This window comes from Cynoglossus semilaevis, chromosome 20, assembly GCF_000523025.1.
Source record: "Cynoglossus semilaevis isolate Cse_v1.0 chromosome 20, Cse_v1.0, whole genome shotgun sequence".
Taxonomy (NCBI): domain Eukaryota; kingdom Metazoa; phylum Chordata; class Actinopteri; order Pleuronectiformes; family Cynoglossidae; genus Cynoglossus; species Cynoglossus semilaevis.
The window spans coordinates 7,496,631-7,520,782 of NC_024326.1; the positions used below are offsets into that span (position 1 = coordinate 7,496,631).

The window sequence follows — 24,152 nt, forward strand, 5'->3', positions numbered from 1 at the left end:
GAAAGGCTCTTTGAAGTGTCCACAGTGAAAATTTCCTGCTTTTCATTTTCTGTATAATTACTTTGGCAGCGACACGAAGTCCCCAGCTTGTGTCTGATGAAAAGCCCTGCGCCTCAATGAGGCATTAGCAGCTCTTTTATTGGCCCAAACACAGAAAATATGAAGGGAATTCATATTCAAATCCTTAGGATCCACTGTTACCAACTGGACCAGTGCTACCTTCAGGTTCATACGGTGTACTCACATGCGGGGGTCAGCGCTGGACGATTGAATGTCTTCATCAGTCATCTTCCGTTTCCTCTGTGCTGTCAGATAGACCAGCTGCATTCCCTTTGTCTGTCCACCCGGGGACGTTGAGCAGAAGATAAAAAAAATATGAGCTGTTGTTTCAGTGTTATGACAAAGGCCTCAGTGTTTACTTACATCTTAGTTAAGGGGGAGATTTTTCAGTATCATTTTGGTTTTAGGAGATTGGGACAATTATGTGTCTGTAGTTAATTCATTAAGGAGTCAGTTTTTATAGTAATCATTTTAGAATGGGTTGAAATGGGTCCTAACATTATAAACTTGGATGTTAGAAGGAAGTTCTGCTTTAATAAATGATAGATTAACTTGTATAATTGCTGAATGTAAGGCTTGAGTGAAAACCTTGAGTTCTGAAGAGGGTAGAAATTTAAAATTCATGGTATAAAATATACATTTCTATCTCGACTGTAAAGCATGTGGCTGGGAGATGTGTCCCTTAAATCTATCAATCTAAACAGATACTGTAGATAGAAGTATATATGTACATATATCCATATATCTCAATAGATAGATACATGTATAGATGTATATCTGTGTATGTGTAAGTTCTGCATCAAGGTGCTGTGCTTAGGGTTGATCATTCCTATAAGTAGTTGTAAAACAAATGTTGGTGCCAACAAACAAATTGCAGCAGACAGAGCAGAAAATGGGAATAAGTAAAACCAGAGAGATCTTTGGAGGAGACGCTGCAGCAGTTTTTGGACAGTGATCATTAGTGTGCTGTGAGGAAAGGAGCCGGCACCTGGAATCAGGAGGTGCGTCATGCTCCTCTCCTGCAACATCCAGACTCACAGATTATGTTGGTTACCTTCATTCATTCACTGCTCCAAGCAGTGAATGCATTTCTTTTTGTACTAAATGAGTTGTGAACATTATGATGCACTCCATTGTAGAGAGCCTTAATTATTTTCATTATGAAAATAATTGTTAAAGATAACAGTCAGCAATTCAGTCACTGTTTCAGACGTTTTCCCAGAGCATCGTTGAATTATTTATTTCTCCATTAAAGTCTTAATTAGGCTGTTAATTTGTTGTGTATTTTGTTGTATAGCGCTTGGCTTGGCTGATTTTGTTTACAATACAGTGTCAAAGTCTTAGGTAGATATTTATGTTGATTTTTTCTTTGCAGATATTTAAGGCAATGCAAAGAAACAGACGCTCATTCCCAACAACATTAAACATGTTAAACAGATCCATCACCCTGTTTTCTGCAGTTTAATATTTTAGTTTTGTTTTTTCCACACACAAAAAACCCCCAAAAACATTGCTTTAAAGCAACATAATGATCACTCATTTTTGTCTTTAACCTTCTGTGGAGGGAGTCTGTAATTATACAGACATAATATGACAGTATGACAGTAATTGTAACGTAACTAAAGAACATTGGGGAGTATTTCAATTGAATTTGTGTATTTTTGGATGGTTTTAAATAATTTCCCTCTTGAAGTGACCTTTCAGCGGTCGTAAAAATAAAATGATAAAAAGGCATCCTTTTACTGTCCCTCTGTCACGTCCACCCACATCCAGTCGTACTCTGACAGTTTGGAAACCAAATTGCTAATAAGAAGGAACATTTAGTGTCAGAACATTGCAGTAAACCCATCCCGTTCCTGACGGAGAGACAGCGTTTTTATGCCACAGTAGAGCCGTGATGAACTGAGGCAGTGATTTCTTAAGGCAGCACATCAGCTCGCTTTAAGCAGCTGGATAAAATCCACCGGGTATTGATTGAGCTGTGGCTGGGACGACGCTCAGACTGAACCTGTTAATTAAAGAAATACACTTCCACCACTTTCCCATTTACCATGGTTGTAGAAAGATTTAACCAAAGGTGACTTTTTTTTCAAAACCCATAAATAATTTAAGAGTAAAAATCAAAGCAAACAGTGCATGAAATTAGTTAAAAGTTTAAAGCTCCATGTTCTTGTAAATGTAGGTACTTGGCATTGTCACATGACCTGATCTGAGCTTTTCTGTTATATACATCTGAAACCTTTAGTTACTATTTGCTTATTAATTATTAGCTCGGACATGAGGTTTGCGAATGGTCCACAAATAAATCCTTCAGACCAGATAAGGCTTCAGATGTCACAGGAGAACAGAATATTCTCCTTCTGCCGTTCTCTCTCTGTCAGACTCTAACCACACAGTTGCTCACAGAGACGGCAGCTTCAGCAGAAATAGATGCTGTTTTATCCATGCTACATTTATTTCCCCAGGAATAACTGTGTGTCATTAGCGTGATAAATCAGCTTGTATTCAGTGGTGTGCAGCTTTGAAACCCGGTCCCTGACTGCCATGTGTTAAGCAGGCACCAACACTCCCTCGCTCCCTTGGCGCATTACCAAAGTGGTGGAGCCCACTGCTGGAGTTAAATGCACAGACTGTTTTTCTTTTGTAAGACAGAGAAAAGGGAACATTTCATGGCAAACAAATCAATAAATGTGAAGCATATTTGACAATTTTCTGGCTTTTCCACATTGTTATTCATCTGTACTGTAAACCTCAACAAATGGCATTTGTGGAAAAAACTGACAGTTTGGACCTTGTGCAACCATCTGATTGATGACTTGATTGTGCAATGAGAAAAAGCAACTTTTAAACACAGAGACATCCTAATAAATCTAAACCTTGGAAACAAGACCATACCATAATCGGAAAAGTATCAAAAATGGTTTAAACCAATAAAAAAGACATGTAAACTCATATACGACCAGATTTTTATGACTGATGTTGTTTAAACATCCTCTTTGTGGCCATAGATTGCAATAGAAATACCTCTGGTGACTTTGTGTGTAAAGTCTATAATGGTTATAAAACAGTCTTTTTTCACAGTGCTTATCTTCACTCTGGGTCGGCTTAAATTGTATTGTACTTGTAAGATGTGACGGACGTGTACTCTCACATACTGCTACTTTGTTACCACAGTGCGACAGTGTTTGTGTCCTAAATCCTTCCTCTAAAAACTGACTTTAATAAGCCGTTCTATCAGACATGTCTGGTTGTATTTTGCAGTTAAACTTGGAGCTCAGGGCTAAAGCTGAAACTGCTGAAGTTTTCTTTTTTTCTTCCTATTATTATTACTTTTTTCATCTACTTCTGAAAGTATTTTTGTTGTTCCTGGAACTAGACACCGAGCGAGGAGTTGTTAGGCTTAATCAGCATTCTGTGAACCCAGTGACTTTTTTCATTTTAAGGTTCCAGTCTACGGCTTAGATTCAGGCCGACAAAGTTTTTCTTTTTTACTTTTGAGACATCATGCACAGTCCTTGAATACGTCTAATGGCAAACTGTGTTCTCTGTTTAGACCCGGAATAGCTTAAAGATTAAATATCACAAATGTGACTAGGAAACTGGCCATCAATGGCTGCCACTTATCTGCCAGTCACAGGATGTAAGACGATGGATTTTAAGGATGAGAGGATGAGATGAAGACAGGTGATTAGTGGCGGAGAACGACAGCAGTTTTATGACGACAGAGGACAAATGGAGGAAAGAAGTGGAAAAAAAGTGCAAACAGATTAGTGGGTTGACAATAGCAAAATCAAATAGAGGTGATGAGATGAAGACAGGTGATTAGTGGCATCCCAAGACCTCACAACATCCTTTTATTTATTTACTTGTTATGTTTACTGCTTTGGGGATGACTCTGTTTCCAGCACAGGTTTGATTTCTGTTCTTCTTTATCAGAAAGACCTGAAATAACCTCTGCATTCTGCAGAAATACACCTCTGTCCATGAGTTGAAATGTATGCAGGGGAGCACATTAATATTTGATGCTGCTACAAAACACATGATAGGGATGCTGCAGCAGGATGGCTGATTTGTGTTACAAACTAAAGTGATTAGCCAAGGTTGAATCTGTTGTTATTGGTCTCTTCACTGACTTTAGTGCAGTAAATCTGAATACATACAGTACACAGGCATACGCTTGGACTATTTTTTGGACTTATGTCACTGTAGTATTTGTAATAGTCCCAAAAAAAAATCTAGATAACCTCCAGTGATGGTCGCAGCCAAGAAAATGTCTGGTCTGTGATTGTGCCACATTGAAATTCTCAGGCCATTTGCAATAAGCTTAATGAGGTCAATGAATCAGAAGTACACTGGCCCTTCACCACATTGTCAATTAAGGTTTCATTAAGGATAGATTAAACAGTAGATTATCACTGTCATTCAAGGTTGTTCCTGTTCTGTGCATGCCAACGGAGCTAAATTTGATGCAGTGTGGTGCTGTCATTTGAAATATGCTCAAAAACTGTTAACCTTTGAGGATTTCAGATTTGTTTTCAGCATCATTCCCACACAATAGGGGTCGGCCTGGTCGCGTATCTGGTAGATTTATTTTACTCCTGGAAGTAGCTGTAGAAATAGCTGTAAATTTGGCCTGAATTTGTGCTGCTTTCAGGGCCACTTTAGCACAGATTTGCCTCACTCTGTGTCACTGTCTGGTCTATTTTCCTCCACCCGCTGTGTTACTTCACAAATGAAACCAGATCTCTCCAATCCAATGTGCCCTCTAAGATCCTGAAGAGGATTGGTTGACGTAACACTCCAGTGCTACTCACAAGCCCTGGACATCCAACCCATGTTCCCCACCCTTCAGTGCAGCGGGGAAGCTACTTGTCCAGCCTGCTTCGCTCATTTACTCTAGAGGAAGTCGGTAGGTTACCGCTGTGGCAGGAGCATCTCTTCCAAACAGAGGTCACTGTTTGGAAGTACTCTGGAGAAAATGGGAGCGCCAGAAGAGGAGGCTCCTCGTCCACCATCAGACATCACCGTGTTTGGGGCCAACTGCACCCTACACGGCCTGAGCCACATCTTCCTGCCCGGTGGAGTGACTTTCAGACGCTTACTCTGGGCTACTGCATTCTGTTCGTCCCTGTCCATCTTCCTCTACCAAGTGGCCGATCGTGTCATCGAGTATTACCAGTATCCCCATGTCACCCTTTTGGATGAGATGGACAGTCCGGTCATGTACTTCCCCGCAATAACCATGTGCAACTACAACAGCTTTCGGAAGTCACAGATTCGCAGGAACGACATCTTCTGGATGGCCGGGCTCCTGGGTGTGGAGCAGAGCGACTTCGATGACTTCATGGCCGCGTTAGGGCAGCCCACAGACAACAGCAAGTTCTTCCCCAGCAAGACCTTCAACATGCTGGAGTTTGTGCAGAGAACCAGCCACAACATCGACGAAATGCTGCTCGACTGTAAATACAGAGGCAAGGACTGCGGTCCAGAGAATTTCACTACAGTGAGTACGGCTCCTCGGAGTCTAGCCTCAGGGTGAAAATCAGTGTGTATCTTCACAAACAAACACTTTTGATGCCCTGCCCTGCCCTGATAGTGGATGTGATATGTCATATATTGTACTTCAGAATACTTCAGTTTGTATGAAGACATCTTGTTAGTCTGATCTTGAATTTTCCCAAATCCTGTCCTCAGTGAAATTGAGACCAGCTGTAGGAGGAATGGCTGCGAGCATTGCCAGGATGAGATTAGCACGTCCACATCGGTCATCATTAGGGGAGAGACAGTACACTTATGTCATCATTTCTCAGTGCTTTCTCGGTAATGGTCCTTTAACATCAGCTTTTATTTAAATAATTAATACCATGATTGTGTGAAGATTTAGGAGCTCTGTGGAGAATAAGGAGTAGAGGGATGCTCAGGGAGGGGTCGCAGCAGTGTTTTATCTCTGTTTACTTCAGCCAGTGCTTAAAGAAGCACAATATCTCTTTTTAATGTGATGCCAGTAGTTTCCCTCTGTCCAAATTCTTAACTCCCGATGACTGCAAGTCATTTGTCATTTGGGTCGTTACTTCTCTAAAATGTTCACTGAACCTGAGAACTACAGAGGAGAGATGTGCAGTTCAGCAAAACTCACCTGATGTTGAGTATTGAAGTAAACACGTGTTCTTTAAAGGAACATGTTTTCGGTTACAGTAGGGCTTTTAAATTGTCAACTCTGGTTGCTCTAAATATTATACTGATTATACATCTGACCCCAAGGAGTTTTTGCTATTTCTTTTTAAATTCACATTCTTTGTGAATAAAAGCATGTCAGCAGTATTTGTGTGGAATTCAATCGTCCTGCTGCAGAGACAGGGGAAGGATTGTGTTTCCATGAAATGGGCCATTGATTTGTATGATGAAAGTTCAGCTCCAAGATGGGAATGTCACACTGCACGGACAGATGGTGCTCAAGTTAGAACCATAGCAGTTAGATCAGGCGTAATGTATACTTTAACTACTTTAACTAGAAGTGGTACATAAATGAGAAGATAATCAAAATACAGATTTGAATTAACTGATCATGATTAACCACAAATATATATGTGACAGAATTGTTTTTTATTCATATTTATCTATACATTTTTAACTGTGTACTACATTCAAAAAAATGCATTGTGGAAATGCAGCTATAGTATTCATATTTATATTTTTACACTTGTCATTGTGGGCTGGCAACACCATTTGCCTGTACCAGGATTGTTGTAGCTAACATTAAGGTGTAAAGTGTAAGCTTAATGTGCTGCTGGGAAAACTTTTTGTTTGCTTAATTTTCACCAAACCATTCTCCCAGCTAAGCTGTAAAATGAAAAGAAAAACTTCCTGCACAAGAAGCTGGTTTTGTCTTGCATTTCCAACTTTCTTTAGTGCTGACGTCTCTCAAAGCACCTTGTTAAATTTCTTTGGCTCAGCAACACAGTGTGCCAAAAGTGCAAAAACTGAGATCGAGTTCATTAAATGCATCATTTTTAACGCCTTATTTTGCCTGTAAATAACTACTCAAAAATAATGTTTGATTAATTAACTCATACTTGACTATGTTTTCTATGAAAATCAGAGTTTAATATAAAATGGCTGCACCAGCGTTGACTGGTGTCCCAAAAATTTTTTTAGCAAAACAAGGCGGATTTTGATATCGCTGTAGTCAGTCAAATGACCTTGGCTCGTTCACGTCCCTGTGCACAAAGGGCAAAAAATCAGCTAAATGTCAGAAACTGGAGAGGCTCTGAGGCCCTAACTATAGAGGAGACTAATTAAAGATTCATGGAGGTGCCTGAATTCCCTCTCCCTGGCCTGATAATCGTTCGGTGGAAGGCTCACAGGCAGGTCTCTCACAGGAGCTGTGAGATGTGACGGGTTTGAAATTACTCATCATATACTGAAAATGACTTACACACAAGACCCAGACAATGTCTAACATTTGGGGAAATGAATGTGGGAAAATGAGAGGAAATATATTCATTATTCATTTAAACAGCTCCACTGCAACATTGACCCTTTTTTTCATTCGGACCACTTTAAATAGACAGATATCCTCAAACAGAGGATTGTTATGTATTCTCCCCCCAGAACTCAGCATATTGTGTGATATTTCAATCTTTGTCGTGCGCCTTCAGTGACGGGAAAGACCAGATGCTTCAACTAATGAGCTGGATGCCGGTGCAGAACGGGGATGTAAGGAAGGAAATATCAGGCCCTCCAGTGCAATTATTCCTCCTGCATAAATTAATGAAATATTTTGGAGGAGAGAATGCCAAAAACTCAGTGGAGAAGAACACGTCTCTGATAGTAAAGGCTTGGCAGATGGTAAATGCTGGAAAATGTCTCGCCTGTTCTATAAATACACACAGAAGGATAGCCTTGAACACTTCTGCAGAAATCTCAGCCATTTTCCATACAAAAGAACCTTTTTATAGACAAACTAAACTATTTGTTAAACCAAACCTTAAATCAATAAAGGATTTTTTTCCCCAATTTTAGAGGAAAAATCAACAATTAATTAAATTTTTGAATAATGTTTACTGAGTATGTCTTTGATTATTTCACGTTGTAGTATTCTACATTTGTCATGTACATAAGTACAAGAAAAATCATGTAAATTTATGTACATAAATAATAAATTATTTAGCAAATCTAATTAGCAAAGCTTTTAGTCAGAATATTTTTCAGTATTTGAAAATAGTTTTAAATATCCAAGACTGTGACATGATATTACACTAAACCTTTAGGCTTTTATTACAAGTAAAAAGTCAGAAAATGAATGTAACGTACACATACTGTATATGCATAGATATTTACTGACATTTGCAATTACTTCAACGTCTAGTTTCAGTGTGTGATTGATTGGCTCATTTACACTCAAACATAAACACCCTGTAACACTGCTGTGGATTAAACCTGTAAAAGTGCTCTGGGGACATAAATCATGTGTCAGTGTGTATATGCAGGATGCATGCAGAGGTTGCTGTAATATCATTTCTATCGACCAGCAGTGCAGAGCTTTGGTTAGTCAGGGCCAGTGAAGGCATCTGATCCCATCACCTTCATCCATTTACTGTCAATACCACGCTTTATGATTGAACTTCCTGTGAAGATATCAGCCCGTGTTGAAACCTTGATCCTTGTTAATATTACATTATGGTCTGTCTGTCGGTGCAGTAGGGTTTTTTATTTTTTGCAAGGTCTGGCAAACCAGAGCCAGGATGTGGTGGCGGGGGGTAGGGGGGTCTCCATCCTGTGCAGCAGGGAAGCTGAAGTTGGCTTTGGAGAGCAGAGACACAGGGAGGATCGATTGTCAGACCTGAGCAGAAATGAGTCTGTAGATGCAGACAAAGACAGTGTGAAAGCTGAGGAATCAAGGGTGCAGTGGTTTATACAAGAAAGATGGAGAGCGAGTGATAAGCAAGACTTTTAGAGTGGAAGTAGAGAGCTGAGAGCAGGAGGAAATCAAAGAGAGGGAGGAGGAGATGGAGAAGGAGGAGGCTGAGCTGTGTTTAAATTGAGGTGGCACCAGGATTTAGCCTAAGACTGACACTGTCGTCGTGATTCAGCCTGTGTCGGATCCAAGCCAGATCAGTGATGCACAACTGGAAGCTTTGGTAGATGGGAGTTGTGTGTCTGTGTGTGTGTGAAAAAATGTGCTGCTTATGGCATGAGGTGGGAGGAGTGGGCTGAAATAAAGCTCCACTGTGTAAACAATGAAGTGAATGTGGAGCCGCGTGTGTGTGTGTGTGTTAGTGTGTGGATGACAGGCCAAATAGCAAATGCCTCCTGTGTCTGTTCCATTACTCAGTGTCACTAAAGGCCACTGTGGGAGCCAGCGTTACTGTAAGTGCAGTATTGGCAGCCTGATCAATGACACTGAAGAGCAGCAGTAAAGAAATTCATAACGGAGCGCTGTGCACCGACGCTTTTCGCTGACTTGCACATGGGGGCGGGGCAGCAGCTGCTGCCAAAGGCAGACATCGGAGGTGCCAGTTGACGGAACCTCTTAAGTTAATTAGCTTGTTAGGTGGAGACACCAAACACAGTCGTGGCTCCGTCCAAAACCAATACTGTCATTATGTCATGCTGTAGATAAGCATCTTTCTGGCACCCGCTACAGAAAAGGGCAATAATTCTACCTGTTCAGAATGATCATTTTTATTTGATTGAAAAGAAACAGCCAAGAGATTGGCAGGTTTCACTCCACGTGTCCTTTGGATCTTGATCATATATCGCTCAGCTATTTTTAGACTGTTTTCCTACTAATGGTCCCTGTAATCCATATTCTCCACTCTTAGCCAATGAAGGCAGCATCTCACATATTCCAGTATTGTACTGATATCTCCTTTCACGTAACCTGAGATTTCCTTCAACATTGTGTGTCACTGTTCAGGGAAAGCCAGATGTGACACACGCGTTCAAAACGGTAGAAGATTCTGAATGTAAATGTAATTATGTTAATGATCTATATGATTTTTTAGGGCGTAGTAGAAATGCAGTGATGCACTAAACCTTTAGTGGCTCAAGTACAACATTGTTATTTGATACTAATCTAATCTTTTAATTTAAACCTAATGTTAATGGTTTATACCTGAGGTCTGTAACTGGGAGTTCACGTCCCCTATTGTTTCCCCGCAGGTACTGCACAGACTATTTTTTCAAGTCATTTCAATTTTATTTCCACTTATTAAATTTGTCTAGATATCATTAATCAAAAGAAAAGGATCACAAAGGCTTTTAGAAACTGCACTGTGAACGGTTTAAAATAAATACTATACATTTGAATATGGCACTGGGCTCGATTTATTATAAAACACAGAGTACAGTAGAGGTTCTGTTCCATTTTTAAGACATAGCTGCAACATTTATAGCTATGATTATCATATTACTTACCTTAACATATATATGTATATATACACACACATATATGTCTCCCCATATGTATATACAGACACAATTTGTTTGAAATTATAATAATGTTCATATGACAAAAAACAAATCGGTGTTCAGAGTTGTTTCTGGATGGTACTTTAGGCTTCTGGCAAGTGCTTACTTGGCTTAATTTCTGGGAAAGCACACAAAATAGATTAACAAGCCCCCAGCTGTGAAAACAAGATGAGGGTTTGCAAAAAAAAAAAAAAAATGGTTGCAAATGAAAGTAGTGGTGAGCAGTGACTTTATCTGAGTGTGACTGCAGGCGGTGGACTGAAAGCCTGAGTGACAGCACACCTATGTTTTTGACTTGGAATCTGCCTGGAATGAAACAGGAAGAAAGAGGGCAGGTGTAGCCAGCGGCATCTGTTTGTTATTGATTCAGGCTGCTGCTGCTGCATCTGCTCTGCACCCGCTCAGCCAGGAGGGCATATACAGTACATGCTGTGTCAGAGATGTTAACAACTGTAGATTGTGGAAGGAAACACTCGCCTCCTGTTTCTGCCCGTTCCATTACTGAGCCTGAAAGAAATAACACACAGCTGCTGTTGCAGCTTAAAAATGTATTACTTTTTTTAAGAAGTTTTGTGTAAAACCTACATTAATTCACCTGTTTATTGATCTTTTGAAGTACATCCCAATAGTTCAGGTTTTTTTTTTTTCAAATTAATTTTACATGGAATAATTCAGTGCAGGTCTTACCAAATCCTTGCTTCCTTGCGTTACTCTGTCAGCATATAAAGTGGCAGTGGTGCTGGTTCTGAGGGTGGTTTTCAAACAGGCCACCAGATGTCTCCCTCTGCTAAGACAAACCTTGTGCACCCACCTAATTATTCTATTTTATTTTAGTTGTTTAATTATTTTGTTTGTTTCCAAGAGTCCTTGTTACTATATCACAGTTTAAAGGATTCTTACCTGGACCTGAGCTGTGGGACGTCTGAGAGACTCCAGTCAAGTAATTGTGTATATCTCAGTCTGACCTGCTGAATTTCAACTAAGTCCAGTAAAAATCCAGAGCTCACTGCTGATTTATATGGAATACTAACACAAAAAAAAGCTCAGCCATATTTATTCAGGTTGTAATTATTAAAAGGTGATATGTACTGATTAAACACCAATATTACCAACAGCATATAATACTACTATGGTATATTTGTTCAAGAAATGTTAATATGAAAAATGTTAAATATTATATCTATTATCTTAAATAAAACAGTTGTTAATGATGTATTCTGAACACACACACAATATGCATTTTCCAGCCCCTTCTTTGGGAAACCTAGTACCTAATACTCAGTATCTGCAGTATTGTCAACATTTTTCTGTTTTTAATGGCAGGAAATTTAATGTGAAGTACGTGAAACTACAAAAGAAGAGAGTTTATCTATTGTATATGCCTAATGAGTTGAGTTGCTTTGATGTGATTGGCTAATCAGATATTGCATTAACATGCAGCGGATGGCAGTGGTGAGTCAGTGTATCTCAGATCAGGTGTTTTTTAGATGAAAGTATTTTTAAAGAGTCTGTTTTTAACAAGGGCCAATGGGTAATTTAATTTATTATTTTATTTTTTAACAACCTGCGTCTTTGTCTGCAGCTCTGGTCTGTTTCTGATGCACATTTAATTGCTGCCAGGATCGGGTTCGGTGCTGAGCATTTTCACTGAGCCTTGAAGGATCTCTTCTCTTCTTCCCTTAACTCACTTTAAACTTCTCCTCCTCTAATGAGACCTCAGGGGGTTAACATGGCTCTGACATCAAGGAGAGACAGTCATTTACAGACGCTCTTAGAGTCATATGTTAGGAAAATAATTAAAATTAATAATAAATAAATACGTCTTTAAATAGGCTCACGTCTGTCTTTCATCACGCTGCAATCAGCTCCTCATCTCAATGTGATGGGTTCTATTCTGGTCTAATTACAGGCTGCAACCCAGAGTCACAGATGAAATGTGTTTGTCGTCTTAGCAGAAGAACAATAGCAGTGTGTGAATGTCTTTTCAATGAGGAGGTTAGAGAAGGAAATCGTCAGCGTTTGCTCTCAGCTCTTTGTATCCTTTCTAATTGCAGACCTGTGTTGGGTGTTGATGCTTTATTTGAATAATTTAATGACGATTTGGCAAATAACCGTTTTTGAAATGTATCCAGACTGAAGAGCAATGGCTGTTTTATTTCAGGAGTTCCTCAACGCTGCGGTGTAATGCAGCTGCATGATTGCACAGTGTTGCACCAGATTGGAAAACTTTCTTTTGGATTTCAGAGTCTCTGGGAAATACTCAGGCCTTTGACCGGTATATTGTCGAGCCATTCACACAGTAATAGAAGGAATGTAAAGAATTCCTGGTCTTGTAGAGTTGCTGCCTCTAGTATGACTCTAGTATGGCAGCTTTAAAACTCTTATATGTTTGATTAAAGACAGATAATATCATCCAAGGCAGACATGCTAAATGTCGACGACACCTGATGCACTTTGATGCAGCGATACTGAACATTAAATTCATTTACTGAATGTTTGTAGTAATTAAAACAACTAGTATTTAAAATATTCTATTGTTTATCTCTTCAGGTAAAAACATGTAAACTGCCCATTTATAACATGTATAATATAAAATATATCAGCATGGCTATTGCAAATCTAACTAAATGAATTAGTCCAGATACTGTAGTAAAAAGCCAAATCAATAGAAAACAAAGCATAAAGCCAGAAAAGACATGAAATAAAGACAAGAGATGAGACAAAAATAGGAAAATAAGTTAGTAACTACTAAAATAGGCATCAGAATAGTACAACAGTGACACAAATGTTATTATAGAAACACCAGTTTAATTCATTTTACTGATGGCCCTGTGATATTTATACAGAGCCTGTGTTAATCAATGGGTCGTCTGTGGGGTCGCCATATTGGATTACCATATATTTCAATTAGCTCAGAGTAGAAAAACATATTTTTCTTCTTTTATGTTTGTTGATAAAATATGTTGACAGCTGTTGGATGTGGCAATTAATGTGAAGGATTTTCCAATACATAGTCAAGGGTGTGAACTGAGCCAGTTTATAATGTCAGAGACAGAGCTACTTGTGCAATTTTCAAAATTAAAAAAAACAAAACAAACTTTGACATACAACATCATAGACATCTTGGCAACACAGTGCTGAAAACATTTCTTTTTTTCTTAGTGTTGACATGTTTGAAGCACTGCCCTTTTGTGACCAATGTTTATATCGTATTCTGTTGACCACAGAATAACAGACTTTTCTTTTTACCATTAACCCTTTATGATTCCATCACTACATTGATTCTCTGCATTAAATAAATCCCATCTGGTAATTAGCATGTGTGTGTGGCTGCTGGTTACACACAGATAAAGGCAGTGATTGAGAGAAAGTGTGGACAGTGTTCTAGTAAAGACTAAAGGCACACATTAAAAAGACTAATGGTGATTGTCATGCATTTCCCGTGTGTAACCTCTCAGAGTCAGGGAGTAATGAAATTGCTCCCCAGTTCAAACTGCTGACTACAAGGAACTTAGAGACGGAGAAAACCTTCCGCTCCACAACTGTGCAGAGCTGCGTTTGTATAGAACAAATGAGCTGGAGCAATTAACTCAGCAGCGCCTCAGCACTGAGCCTCATATCTGTTGACGCAGTTCACAGGAGCAGGGAATAAAGGAAATCAATGCAGCTGGTCAATATGTGGAACGGCTGGTTAACCAAGTGTAATAAGGCGCCTTTGTTGGAGACGTTTACTCACCTGCCAGTCATTATTTCACTGATCATTTTAAAACACACTGCCGTTTGTTCTCTTCCCTTTTCTTAGAACTAAAATGCTACAGAGCTTTACCCTTAAAGCCACGTTCTCCTTCATAAGTAAGGTTCAAACAAAGTTCTAAGAAAAAGGTGCCGCAACGCACACATAATCTTCAGCAGCTGCTGAGGAGGCTGCATCCACACAGTTACTGTAGAGGTTTTTGCCCAGGGAACAAACAGAGTCTGGAAACGTTTCCTAACTTCTAACCATGAGACATCCATTTTAAACTCAATATTTTTGCTCCCTGCTATTCTCTGTCCTTGGTCTGTCTGAATGTGTTCAGTGGAGATCTGTTTCGATTCAAACTTCAATCCCCCCCCCCCCCCCTTTTTTTAAATCTCATCATAACACTTAGGATGGGAAAGCACTGTCTGTGATTCTTTATTGGTATTTTAAGATTATTAATATTATAATCATTCCATTTTAGATTAAAAGTCCTGAAAATTCCAGTACAAATATTCAAGTTCTTGCTGTATAAGCTTTAGATATATTGTGTGTTTTCTATGCTATCTTTGCGTATAATAAGTGAAAAACTGTATTAAAACGGGAGGTTAGTGTTAACATAAAATTCATGACGCAGCAACATGGAATTTTATTAGCCATACTAGACCTTTATTCTGAAACCAGTGATTAACAGTCGACTTCCTTTTTACTTTTATGTCTAATTTTCCAGACTGTGATGTTGAAGATTGAAAAATAGGAGTTAAGACTTTATGATACTGCAAATGTCAGTACTACCCTTTAAGGCAGTACTTCAAGTCTGACTTTTGTATGAACAAAAATCTTTTATAATATATATATATAAGGTTTGCTGGATTGAATCCCAGTCCTGCTGGTGTTGAGCAATAAAAGTGCAGCCCACTGCTCCTGTGTGTCCAGTCAGATTCAGCGTTTCATGGATGGGTTTCACTCACGGCAGTGAAACTGCGCTGCCATTGTTGAAGTTCCAGAGAATGTAATAAGAAAATATTGATACTGTGGTATGACACTAAACTAGAAAAAGTAACAGATTTCCATAATTGTGATATCAGCCACATCTGCATGCAGCAGAATGTCAGAAAATGTGCTGGGATTTTGTTTTCCACCATTTTCCAAAATGTTTTTGTTGCTTATTTTCATTCCCTCCACCCAGCTGTCTCTATCGAGTTATCGATATGTAAATATATATTGATCCCTGACTTAGCTGCAGATTTACTATTACATACATCAGTACCTTCTTTTGTTTGTTTATTTGCACGGTGAAACAAACATCACCATTATTTTGACTTCAGCTGCCACCTCGCCCTGCCTCACACCATTGGAGGTCTGCTTCATCACTAGAGGAAAACAATTTCATCCACTGGCTCCACCTCATTCTCCATCCGACTGTGGAGAGTGTAGGGAGGGCATCAAGCTCTATATTCGTTTCTGCAGGCTGCAAGTCTACACACTAAAAAGCATCTCTTCAATCTTTGAGGGAAAAAAAGGGAGGAGTTGGATTCTGGGCAGCCACTGCACAAAGAGAGAGAAACCAGTAGAAATCTGCAAGTACTGTCTGCCACTGGTGAGGGAGATGGAGTGAAAGATCTGAGCAACAGGGGCAAGAAAACAGTGGTAAGCCACACCGGATTTTCAAAGTGATTGCCTGTGGGAGTGAAGGCGGCGCTCGCATCTGCAATTTCCATGTGCATTTATCTCCTGATGAAGGACTGGTGATGGTTACGCCTGATTGTTTTTGTTAATGGAGTGATTGAGCTGTTTTTCTCATAAAGGAATCATTATGTAAATCAATTTTATTTCACCCTCCGAGCGTCCTCCTTTTCTTTGTACCTCTTCAAGCTTGAACAGTGGGACAGCTGTGCTGTAGGACTTTGCTGCTACCTGCAATTTTTTTTTCTTCCTGAAAATGGTTGTGGAGAAAGCCACTGAGTATAAATTAGGGGAGTACAGGGTGGGCTGCTGAGAGACTGCGTCTGTTGGAGAAGCGCCTGTCTTGCCAAGAGCAATTATGGTCAAAGCTTCCACATCCGAATCAGTCACCCTGGGGCCCCACAAACAACATGGCGCCCAGGAAAGAACTCTCCAAAACACTGACTCCAGCTCGCTCAAAACATCATGGAAGGAGATCACGGTGGCGTTCATAATGAGAACCAAGATTCACGGTTTGAAGTTTGTCTTCTCACCAGACAAGTCCAAACCACAGCGTCTCATCTGGAGCATGGCCTTCGTTGTGTGTGTGGGTCTCTTGGCCACCTGGTCCTGGAACCGAATCCTCTACCTGATGTCTTACCCGGCTGTCACAAAGATTTACATGGTGTGGGCTCACAACATGTCCTTCCCAGCTGTTACGTTCTGCAACAAGAACGTGTTTCGTGTGTCCACTCTGACCAAGGACGACCTGTATCACAGTGGCTACTGGATGGACCTCCTGTATCCTAATCACACGGTGATGGAGCGGAGTCTGTCCATTCTGAAGGAAAACCAGAAACAGGGTCTCCTCAGTCTGCTGGACTTTAAAAACTACTCCCCACCACCGGGGTACCGCATCAACACGACGGAGATGATGGGGCGTCTGGGCCACCAGCTGAAGGACATGCTGCTGGAGTGCAGGTTCCGGGGTGAAACCTGTACCTACAAAAACTTCAGCACTGTATGTACATGAGACAAAACACGTTATTTTATGACAGGTCTCTACATGAATGTTACTCAGAATGTCTGTTCAAATTTTACAGCAGTTTTAAGATCTGCTCTCAGCAGAAGTCTTCAGGTGTGGTTATTTCAAACCCACAGACAAACCCGTGCATTTTCAGACGTGACACCTCCTGAATTATTTAAACTTGTCCACTTCAGGAAGTCACTCTGGGAAATTAACACAGCTTTTCCTTCAGGTTGTGGAGGGAAAATCAATGTTTTCAATGACTTTGGTGTCCATTTTACAGGTTTTTGAGTTTCTCATTCAGCCTCAGTGTCAGCCCTGGTTGTACTGAAACCTCAGCAACAGAGAGAGCATTAAAAATTCATGCATCATGCAACATTAAAAATTAAAATGTCAGTTTGTGAACATCTGGAGATCAGATGTCAGGCTCAGTTACTGTACAGCTGATTTTTCTGTTAAAAAACTCCAGACAGAGTGAGAGTGAATGCTGCATTAAGAGGGTGGATGACATTTGCCAAATGCTGTTATTACTCAGGGGTTGGAGATTTTCCTAATGGACACGTTCCCACACAAAACAGCAGCTTTAACTCCATCAAAAAGGTATTTACAAGGTCAAATGTCTGGGGTGAGAATCGTCCAAGCACTTAACATCTGAGTTCAAACTCCTCTGAAGCAGATTCAACAATAGCATGTTAATGCATTTAAACACAGGACATTGCCAGTCCTAAAGTGAGTTCACTTTGACAGCTTCAGTCCATACATGGACTATTACTGGATGCTTCTTAAATGTAGAACATGAATAATGTGTATTCACAGTGGGTAAATAAAGATGGTATAGCGCCCCCTGTCCTTAACCTGCAGGGATATTTATAAATTGTATTTGTAATGACCTGCAGTGGTATAATTTAATACTTTTAGCTTCTCAGACCATTGATCGATGTCATCAGTATTAACAAATATGTTCAACTGTAGATGAATTTTGAAAATGAATCCTATAAATGTGATTCCTATTATATAATATATAAAATGTATTTGGTGATGTAGATGTCAACCTAGAATGCTAACTGACGCAGTAGCAGTAGGACCACTGTGCTGGTTTGGTTTGGTGTGTGAATCACTCAAAACTTTATTATAAAGATGTTATTTAAAAACCCAGTGCAACTGTGCACCAGTAGTGGAATGGATATTGCAAGCATAAAAACTGCAACCATTATGACTGGTACAATCGTTTGACTAATGATGTGATTACCAGATGACGGTACAAGTACTCCTGCTGATGTACATGTAGGCATACATCTCTAGTGGCCCATTGAGAAATGACGGAGAAGATAACCTTTTTCTATGATTTTTTTTATGTACTCTTTGCAGAGATCCTGGAAATCCTACCTTGAATATTAGCAATGACAACATTATATAATATTTTTTTATTTGCACATCCAGTTTGTTGTTTATGCTCATGTTTAAAGCAGCCAGATTTCGTCTTAAAGAAAATCGTATTTAATCCCAGCATGAAGTGTGAGGTGTTTCTGGAGGGATGCTCCAGTGTCTTTGCAGAGCTCATTATAAAGCAGCTGGGGGAAAGAACCGCTGCTCCGTTATCTCTATCTGGGCTGCATGTCTGTGTCTGGACACGGAACACTGAGTCGGATCTCTGGAGATCATCTCTGCTGTTGGCATGCCGGCTGAGGTTTTGTCAGTTCTGTTTCTTACCAGAGTAGATTCAGAGGTTTGGCCCACTCTGTGCTATGACATTCAAGTAAATGGCAAAAAAGAAATCATCAATTAGGGATAAAAGTAGAGGTGCAGTTCATCTCAGTGATACCCAGATATAAGAGCAGGTTTCTGTTGTGACTATCACTGCGTTTTTATTTGTTGAAAGTGGAGGATGTACGAAAGCTGAAACAAACAAAAGCTGCAATGATTAGGTGATTAATCAGTGACTGTCTACTATCAACTACTAAACTAGTAACTAACTAAATGATGACACAAACATAAATCCAACGTTTTTTCCTCCAACTTTATCATTACAACTATATGTAGTTTTTAATTTCTTCACCTGAGATATCTCAAGTGTGGTGATTTTAGAAGTTGGAAAAGAAACTGAATTAAAACAAGCCAAGATAGTTAGGATGATTAGATTATTAGGTTTTTCATACCAGCGAACCCACGTTATTGACTTAACATCAGCTACGAGCTGAGATTCACTGGAACATATTTGGTCCCTGACGACGCTGGTAAGCCAAGATGAGACAAATATATAATTAAAAATTGCAATTTAACTCCATTCCAATTCCACATTTAACATAATCAAAGAACAAAACACAGGGGAAATTTGGAGCTGAACTGAGTAAATGCCAAGAACTGCAACTACTGCTGTGGCACTAATGATTCCTTCAATATTAGAATCAGATGTTTAAACCTCCGCCTGGTTTTTAAGGTAATCACAAAACCACTGCAATGATTTTCTGCTCTTGTCTCACAGATAGACACGGGTTAGTGTTGTTCTGTTTACCAAAGTGTTCTGTTTTTAAAATGTATGAGCTGAAATAACCAGCATGTTTTTCTGTCTTGTAAACAGATTTACACCCGTTACGGAAAGTGCTACACCTTCAACTCCGGATTAGACGGAAACCCTCTGTTGACTACTTTGAAAGGCGGAACGGGGAACGGCTTTGGGATCATGGTGGATATTCACGCAGGAGGATATCTTCCTGTTTGGGGAGAGACAGGTCAGTGTCACGGTTGTCACGGTAACATTTACATAAACAGTTACATTAGTATCCATAAAGGAAAAACATTTTCAGAGTTGAGTTGAATTCAATACCAAGTCTGTACTGATTATTATCATGTGTTAATAAAACAGGGGCTTTTGTGTATTAATAAGTCACAACATTGTCTCTGGGTCAAAAGCTGAATATCTTTGTGAATTTAATTTAAGACTATAAATTAATTATTATATGAATCAACTTTTAGCTTATGAATGTGGCTCTTCGTCAAATCTAACCTACATCTCCAGAAACTTGATTAATTTTTTGAATTAATTAATTTTTAAACTGCCTAAAAGTAGGTTGTGATGACATCAAAATTTGAGGGAAAAAATATTTGACGATTCCCCTGCAGCAGCAGCAGCAGCAGCAGCAGGAGGAGCAGGAGGAGCAGGAGGAGCATCGACGTTGGTTTGAAATAATCATGTGGCATACTTCTGAAGAAAAGTGTTCCACACCAAAAAGTGTTCTAATCAGATCCCGTCAGTCCAAATTTGAAAGACTCAGACGTCAGCTCTGCTGCATTTGGTGTCGAGCTGCACATGTAAGAAAAATAAAGAAAAATCTAATTGAGAATCAGCTCCAAAAAATGTCCAATGATCCGTTCATGAATTCATTCACGAGTTTTATATTAAAGATCAGGCTGAAATGATCAGACTCCACCACAAACACAAGAGTTAATTTGTCACATGACCAGTTAGCCACATATAATTACAGTGAAATGAAACCCTGTGTCGCTCCATAGACCTTGCACATTTGACACAATCAATGCGGAAGAAAATAAATATACAAAAAGGAGAGAAAAAAATCTGATGTGAAAGAGTTTAATTAAAAAGAAAACGATTCATTAGTTTTGAATGTGCATCAGTAGTTCTGTGTGTAAAGGATTAATGTGTACAAGCCACAGAATGTCAGCATTAAAAATGTCATTAAAATGAATCTTTATGTGGAGTAAAGTAAGTCCTTTAAGCAAATGTATTTACAGTATTTCTACTTTATTGCAGTTTATATTCCCAAGTGCTTCATTATATAAGATATGTCAATTTTAAACAGTAAAAACATTATTTAAAAACTAATTAACAATAATTAACTGTCACCGGACAAAACCTCGGGTTTTTCAGTTCATTCGTTTTTCTGTTCATTCAGTGAAATAACCGCAGAATATTTTTCGTGTCATTTTTTTTCTGCTGAACTACAAAGAGGTGATTTACTACCATCTTTAAAAAGCCATTATCTTGATGAGTTCCTCTCGGCCCGAAATGTGACAACAGGTCCTAAAATAATTTGTCACTGTCATATTTGCATTTTTATGGTGGGAAAACAAAATGTTAGTATCATAAATTCACCAGTAGAATTTGCATGCAGTAAATTTTGGAAATCTGTTAAATATTGTTGTGCCTAAACTAATACATGAGTTTTTCCCCCCTCTCTGCATTAGATTTTTAGCATTGTTTAGTGAAGTTTCTGCCCAAAAGCGGCTGCATCACTGCTGCTGGGGAAAAGGGAAAAGTGGCGGACAGTGAGTTTCCACGGGTAACCACACACCTTTCATTACATTGTACAGATGAGACGTCCTACGAAGCAGGCATCAAGGTTCAGATCCACAGCCAGAATGAGCCGCCTTTCATTGACCAACTGGGATTTGGTGTGGCCCCGGGTTTTCAAACTTTTGTGTCATGTCAGCAGCAACTGGTACCTAATGTTCGGCCTTCTTCCCCAAAATGCCCGCTGTTTTCTTTTCTTTTTTTTTTTTCTTGCTCTGCATCATGTTTTTTGTTGTTGTTTTGTTTCTCCCAGAATCCTCTGCCACAGGGGCTCATTACACCTGAGTCACAGAGCAAAATCTGATCTGCGATTAATCATGAGTGGGAAAATCTGCGGTTAAACTGTGAAACAAATAAACACCCACTGAATCATGGGTAGAATAATTCAAACAGATGATTTACGGCACTAAAGAGTCGTTAAAAGTCCAGGGCAACGAGTGGCTAAATTTCCACCCTACAACCAAACTTAGCTCAACTTAATCACCAGAGAGGGTACAGCAGGCAGAGGACGCAGCGGTGCTTGTTCTTATATTCAGCCGTCACTGCCTTGTGAGTGGAAAAAAAAGGGAAAATATGATCATTTCAAAGCAGCTTTTTGATCTGTTTGAAATTTCTCTCTTGTGGTATGTTCAAAGAGGAGGCAATGGAAAGCTGAGAGGATGAGCTCTGGATATCACACAGACTGACGTTATTGTTTAAAACAGTAAATATAACCTTACAAACCAAGTAATCTGCACATTTAAGAAAATAAAAAATCACCAAAAAGCTTCAGGAATAAACTTTCAAAATGTGATATTAAAGGATTTTTAGTTATAATTTACGATCTTAAAAAGATCTTAAAAAAGTGAGGGCTACAGAGTTGGTTTGATTTAATGAGGAGGAGTTTAAATAGAATAGAAGAAGCTGATAATATGTCTTTTTACAAACCTCCATAATAAATTCATCCATTCAGTCATTTATCTTCTACTGCATTTTCCCATTAGAAGTCGCAGGAGATTCAGCAATAATAATAATAATGAATTAAATCTGCCTTTAGATAATGCACTTTAATTATTACTTATTAAACAAAAGCCATAAAAAAACTTGTTAATTTAGTCTTGTGAATACATATAAATTAAAGGATGTAAATGCAACTTAGCAACTTGGTCCAGAAAAGGCTGTTTGCCGTTGGGTCCAATTAACATGTTGTTAATAATCTCTGATGATATAATTGTTGCAGTTTTGCATTTATTTTATTATTTCTGCTGAATTATTGACTTCAGCTGCTACATTTTTCATATATATATATATAATTTTAGTTTTTATTGCATTTGTATCTTGGTGCAGCTTTTCTGGAATTAGTATTTGAAGTTCTTTCATTTCACAGCTACAGATGTTGCACAGTGTGATATTGACTCAGGAAACTCAGTAGTGAGCGTTTTCAAATTCAGAAATAGCTTTTATCAGCTTTTTTTTTCCAAAAGGAAATTCAACTGTGATTCCTCAGCTGTCACTTCCCTCCTGCTTGAACAATGACTAATAACCATACCTGAGCCAAAATGGGTTAGACAGCGTGTGTGTGTGTGTGTGTGTGTGTGTGTGAGAGAGAGTGAGCGCCCATGGATTTCCTATCCAGATCTAATCCAAGTGTACAGCACTTACGTGATGTTGCCAGGACAACATTTACATTGTGTCTATTTTTAAACAGAATCAGTGTCAGATCAGGACCATTGTCTCCCTTCAACCAAAAAATTATTATTATTAAAAAAAAAATCCTTCATTGTAAGACAAGCAGCCGTGCCACAGAAATTATGGGTTTTTATAATGATTACCTCTGAGATTAGGAGGATTCATGTGCTTCAGGCTTATTAAAATTTATACCACATATTTATTAGCTCATGGTTTCTTTAGCACTAAATCCAATTCATTACCTTTAACGATTAGTCGTGCCCACTTCTAAATTACTCCTAAATAATTATCCTCATGGTTAATGATCTCTGTGGGTCTGGAGGGGAAAAAAAAGATCAGATGGAAACTCCACCCCTCTCTGGAGCAGACTAACATGGGACGGTAGAAGCAGAATTACAGTCTCTTATCAAGAGACACCAGGACACCACAAAACAACGAGTTTTATTTTTAATATAACTTGGATAATATGGACTGTGTATCTGTGTATTCTTGCCTGTATATGTACTGAACGATCAACAAATGTGTCACCATTCAGTCATTCAGCCTGACCCGCTGATCCTCATCTCTGCATTAGAGCTACATGAATTGGTAATCATGACACAAATGTCCATCCCAAAGCTAACAATTAGGGATAAGAGAAAGTGGGTATTTTCATTTGTGTACCATCGCTGATACTTAAGGGTCGGTTTCCATATGTGTTTAATGAAGTGGAAGGCAGTTTTATATGGTGTAGGTCATACAGCTCACCTCATCTGTCCACACAGCAGTTAAACTCAGAAGAGACATTAGCATATTCATTCTGATGTTGTAATACATGTCCCTCCCAGCTGCTGACCATGTTGACCTTAAAAAAATGACCTATGACAGCGATGAGACACTGAACTGTAGTAGGTATACACACATCACTGCTCCACCGGTGCACAGCTGCTTTACCAGGTCACTGGATAGGCAATTTTCCCATCAGGCATCAGCCCAAAACCAATACTAGTGTAGGTATCAGTCATCCCTACAAAACGTGGCTGTTTTAGTAGTAACACCTCCGCAGAGTTGTCTCTCAGCAGGATGGATTGCCGTGTTCTTGCTCTTTGACCTTTGATAATGCTGTAGGATGTGCTCCCTTTACCCATTGCCTTAGATGAGACGTCCTTTGAGGCCGGCATAAAGGTACAGCTTCACTCTCAGTGGGAGCCTCCTTTCCTCCATCAGCTGGGCTT

At 39.2% G+C, this 24,152-nt stretch overlaps 1 protein-coding gene across 4 annotated transcripts in view; it reads left to right on the forward strand.

Moving 5' to 3' along the window:
• Positions 1 to 24,152, forward strand: part of asic1c (acid-sensing (proton-gated) ion channel 1c) — a 78,676-nt gene that overhangs the window by 42,763 nt on the left and 11,761 nt on the right. For 2 of the 4 annotated variants that reach the window (XM_025066342.1, XM_025066343.1), the window contains exons 1-3: positions 16,314 to 16,955; positions 19,540 to 19,690; positions 21,291 to 21,418. In XM_025066342.1, coding sequence (XP_024922110.1) covers positions 16,314 to 16,955; positions 19,540 to 19,690; positions 21,291 to 21,418 — 921 coding nt within the window. Of the gene's footprint in view, positions 1 to 3,866; positions 5,564 to 16,313; positions 16,956 to 19,539; positions 19,691 to 21,290; positions 21,419 to 24,152 lie in introns of those variants that run through there. The other 2 variants (XM_017042564.2, XM_025066344.1) reach the window with 2 other exon arrangements.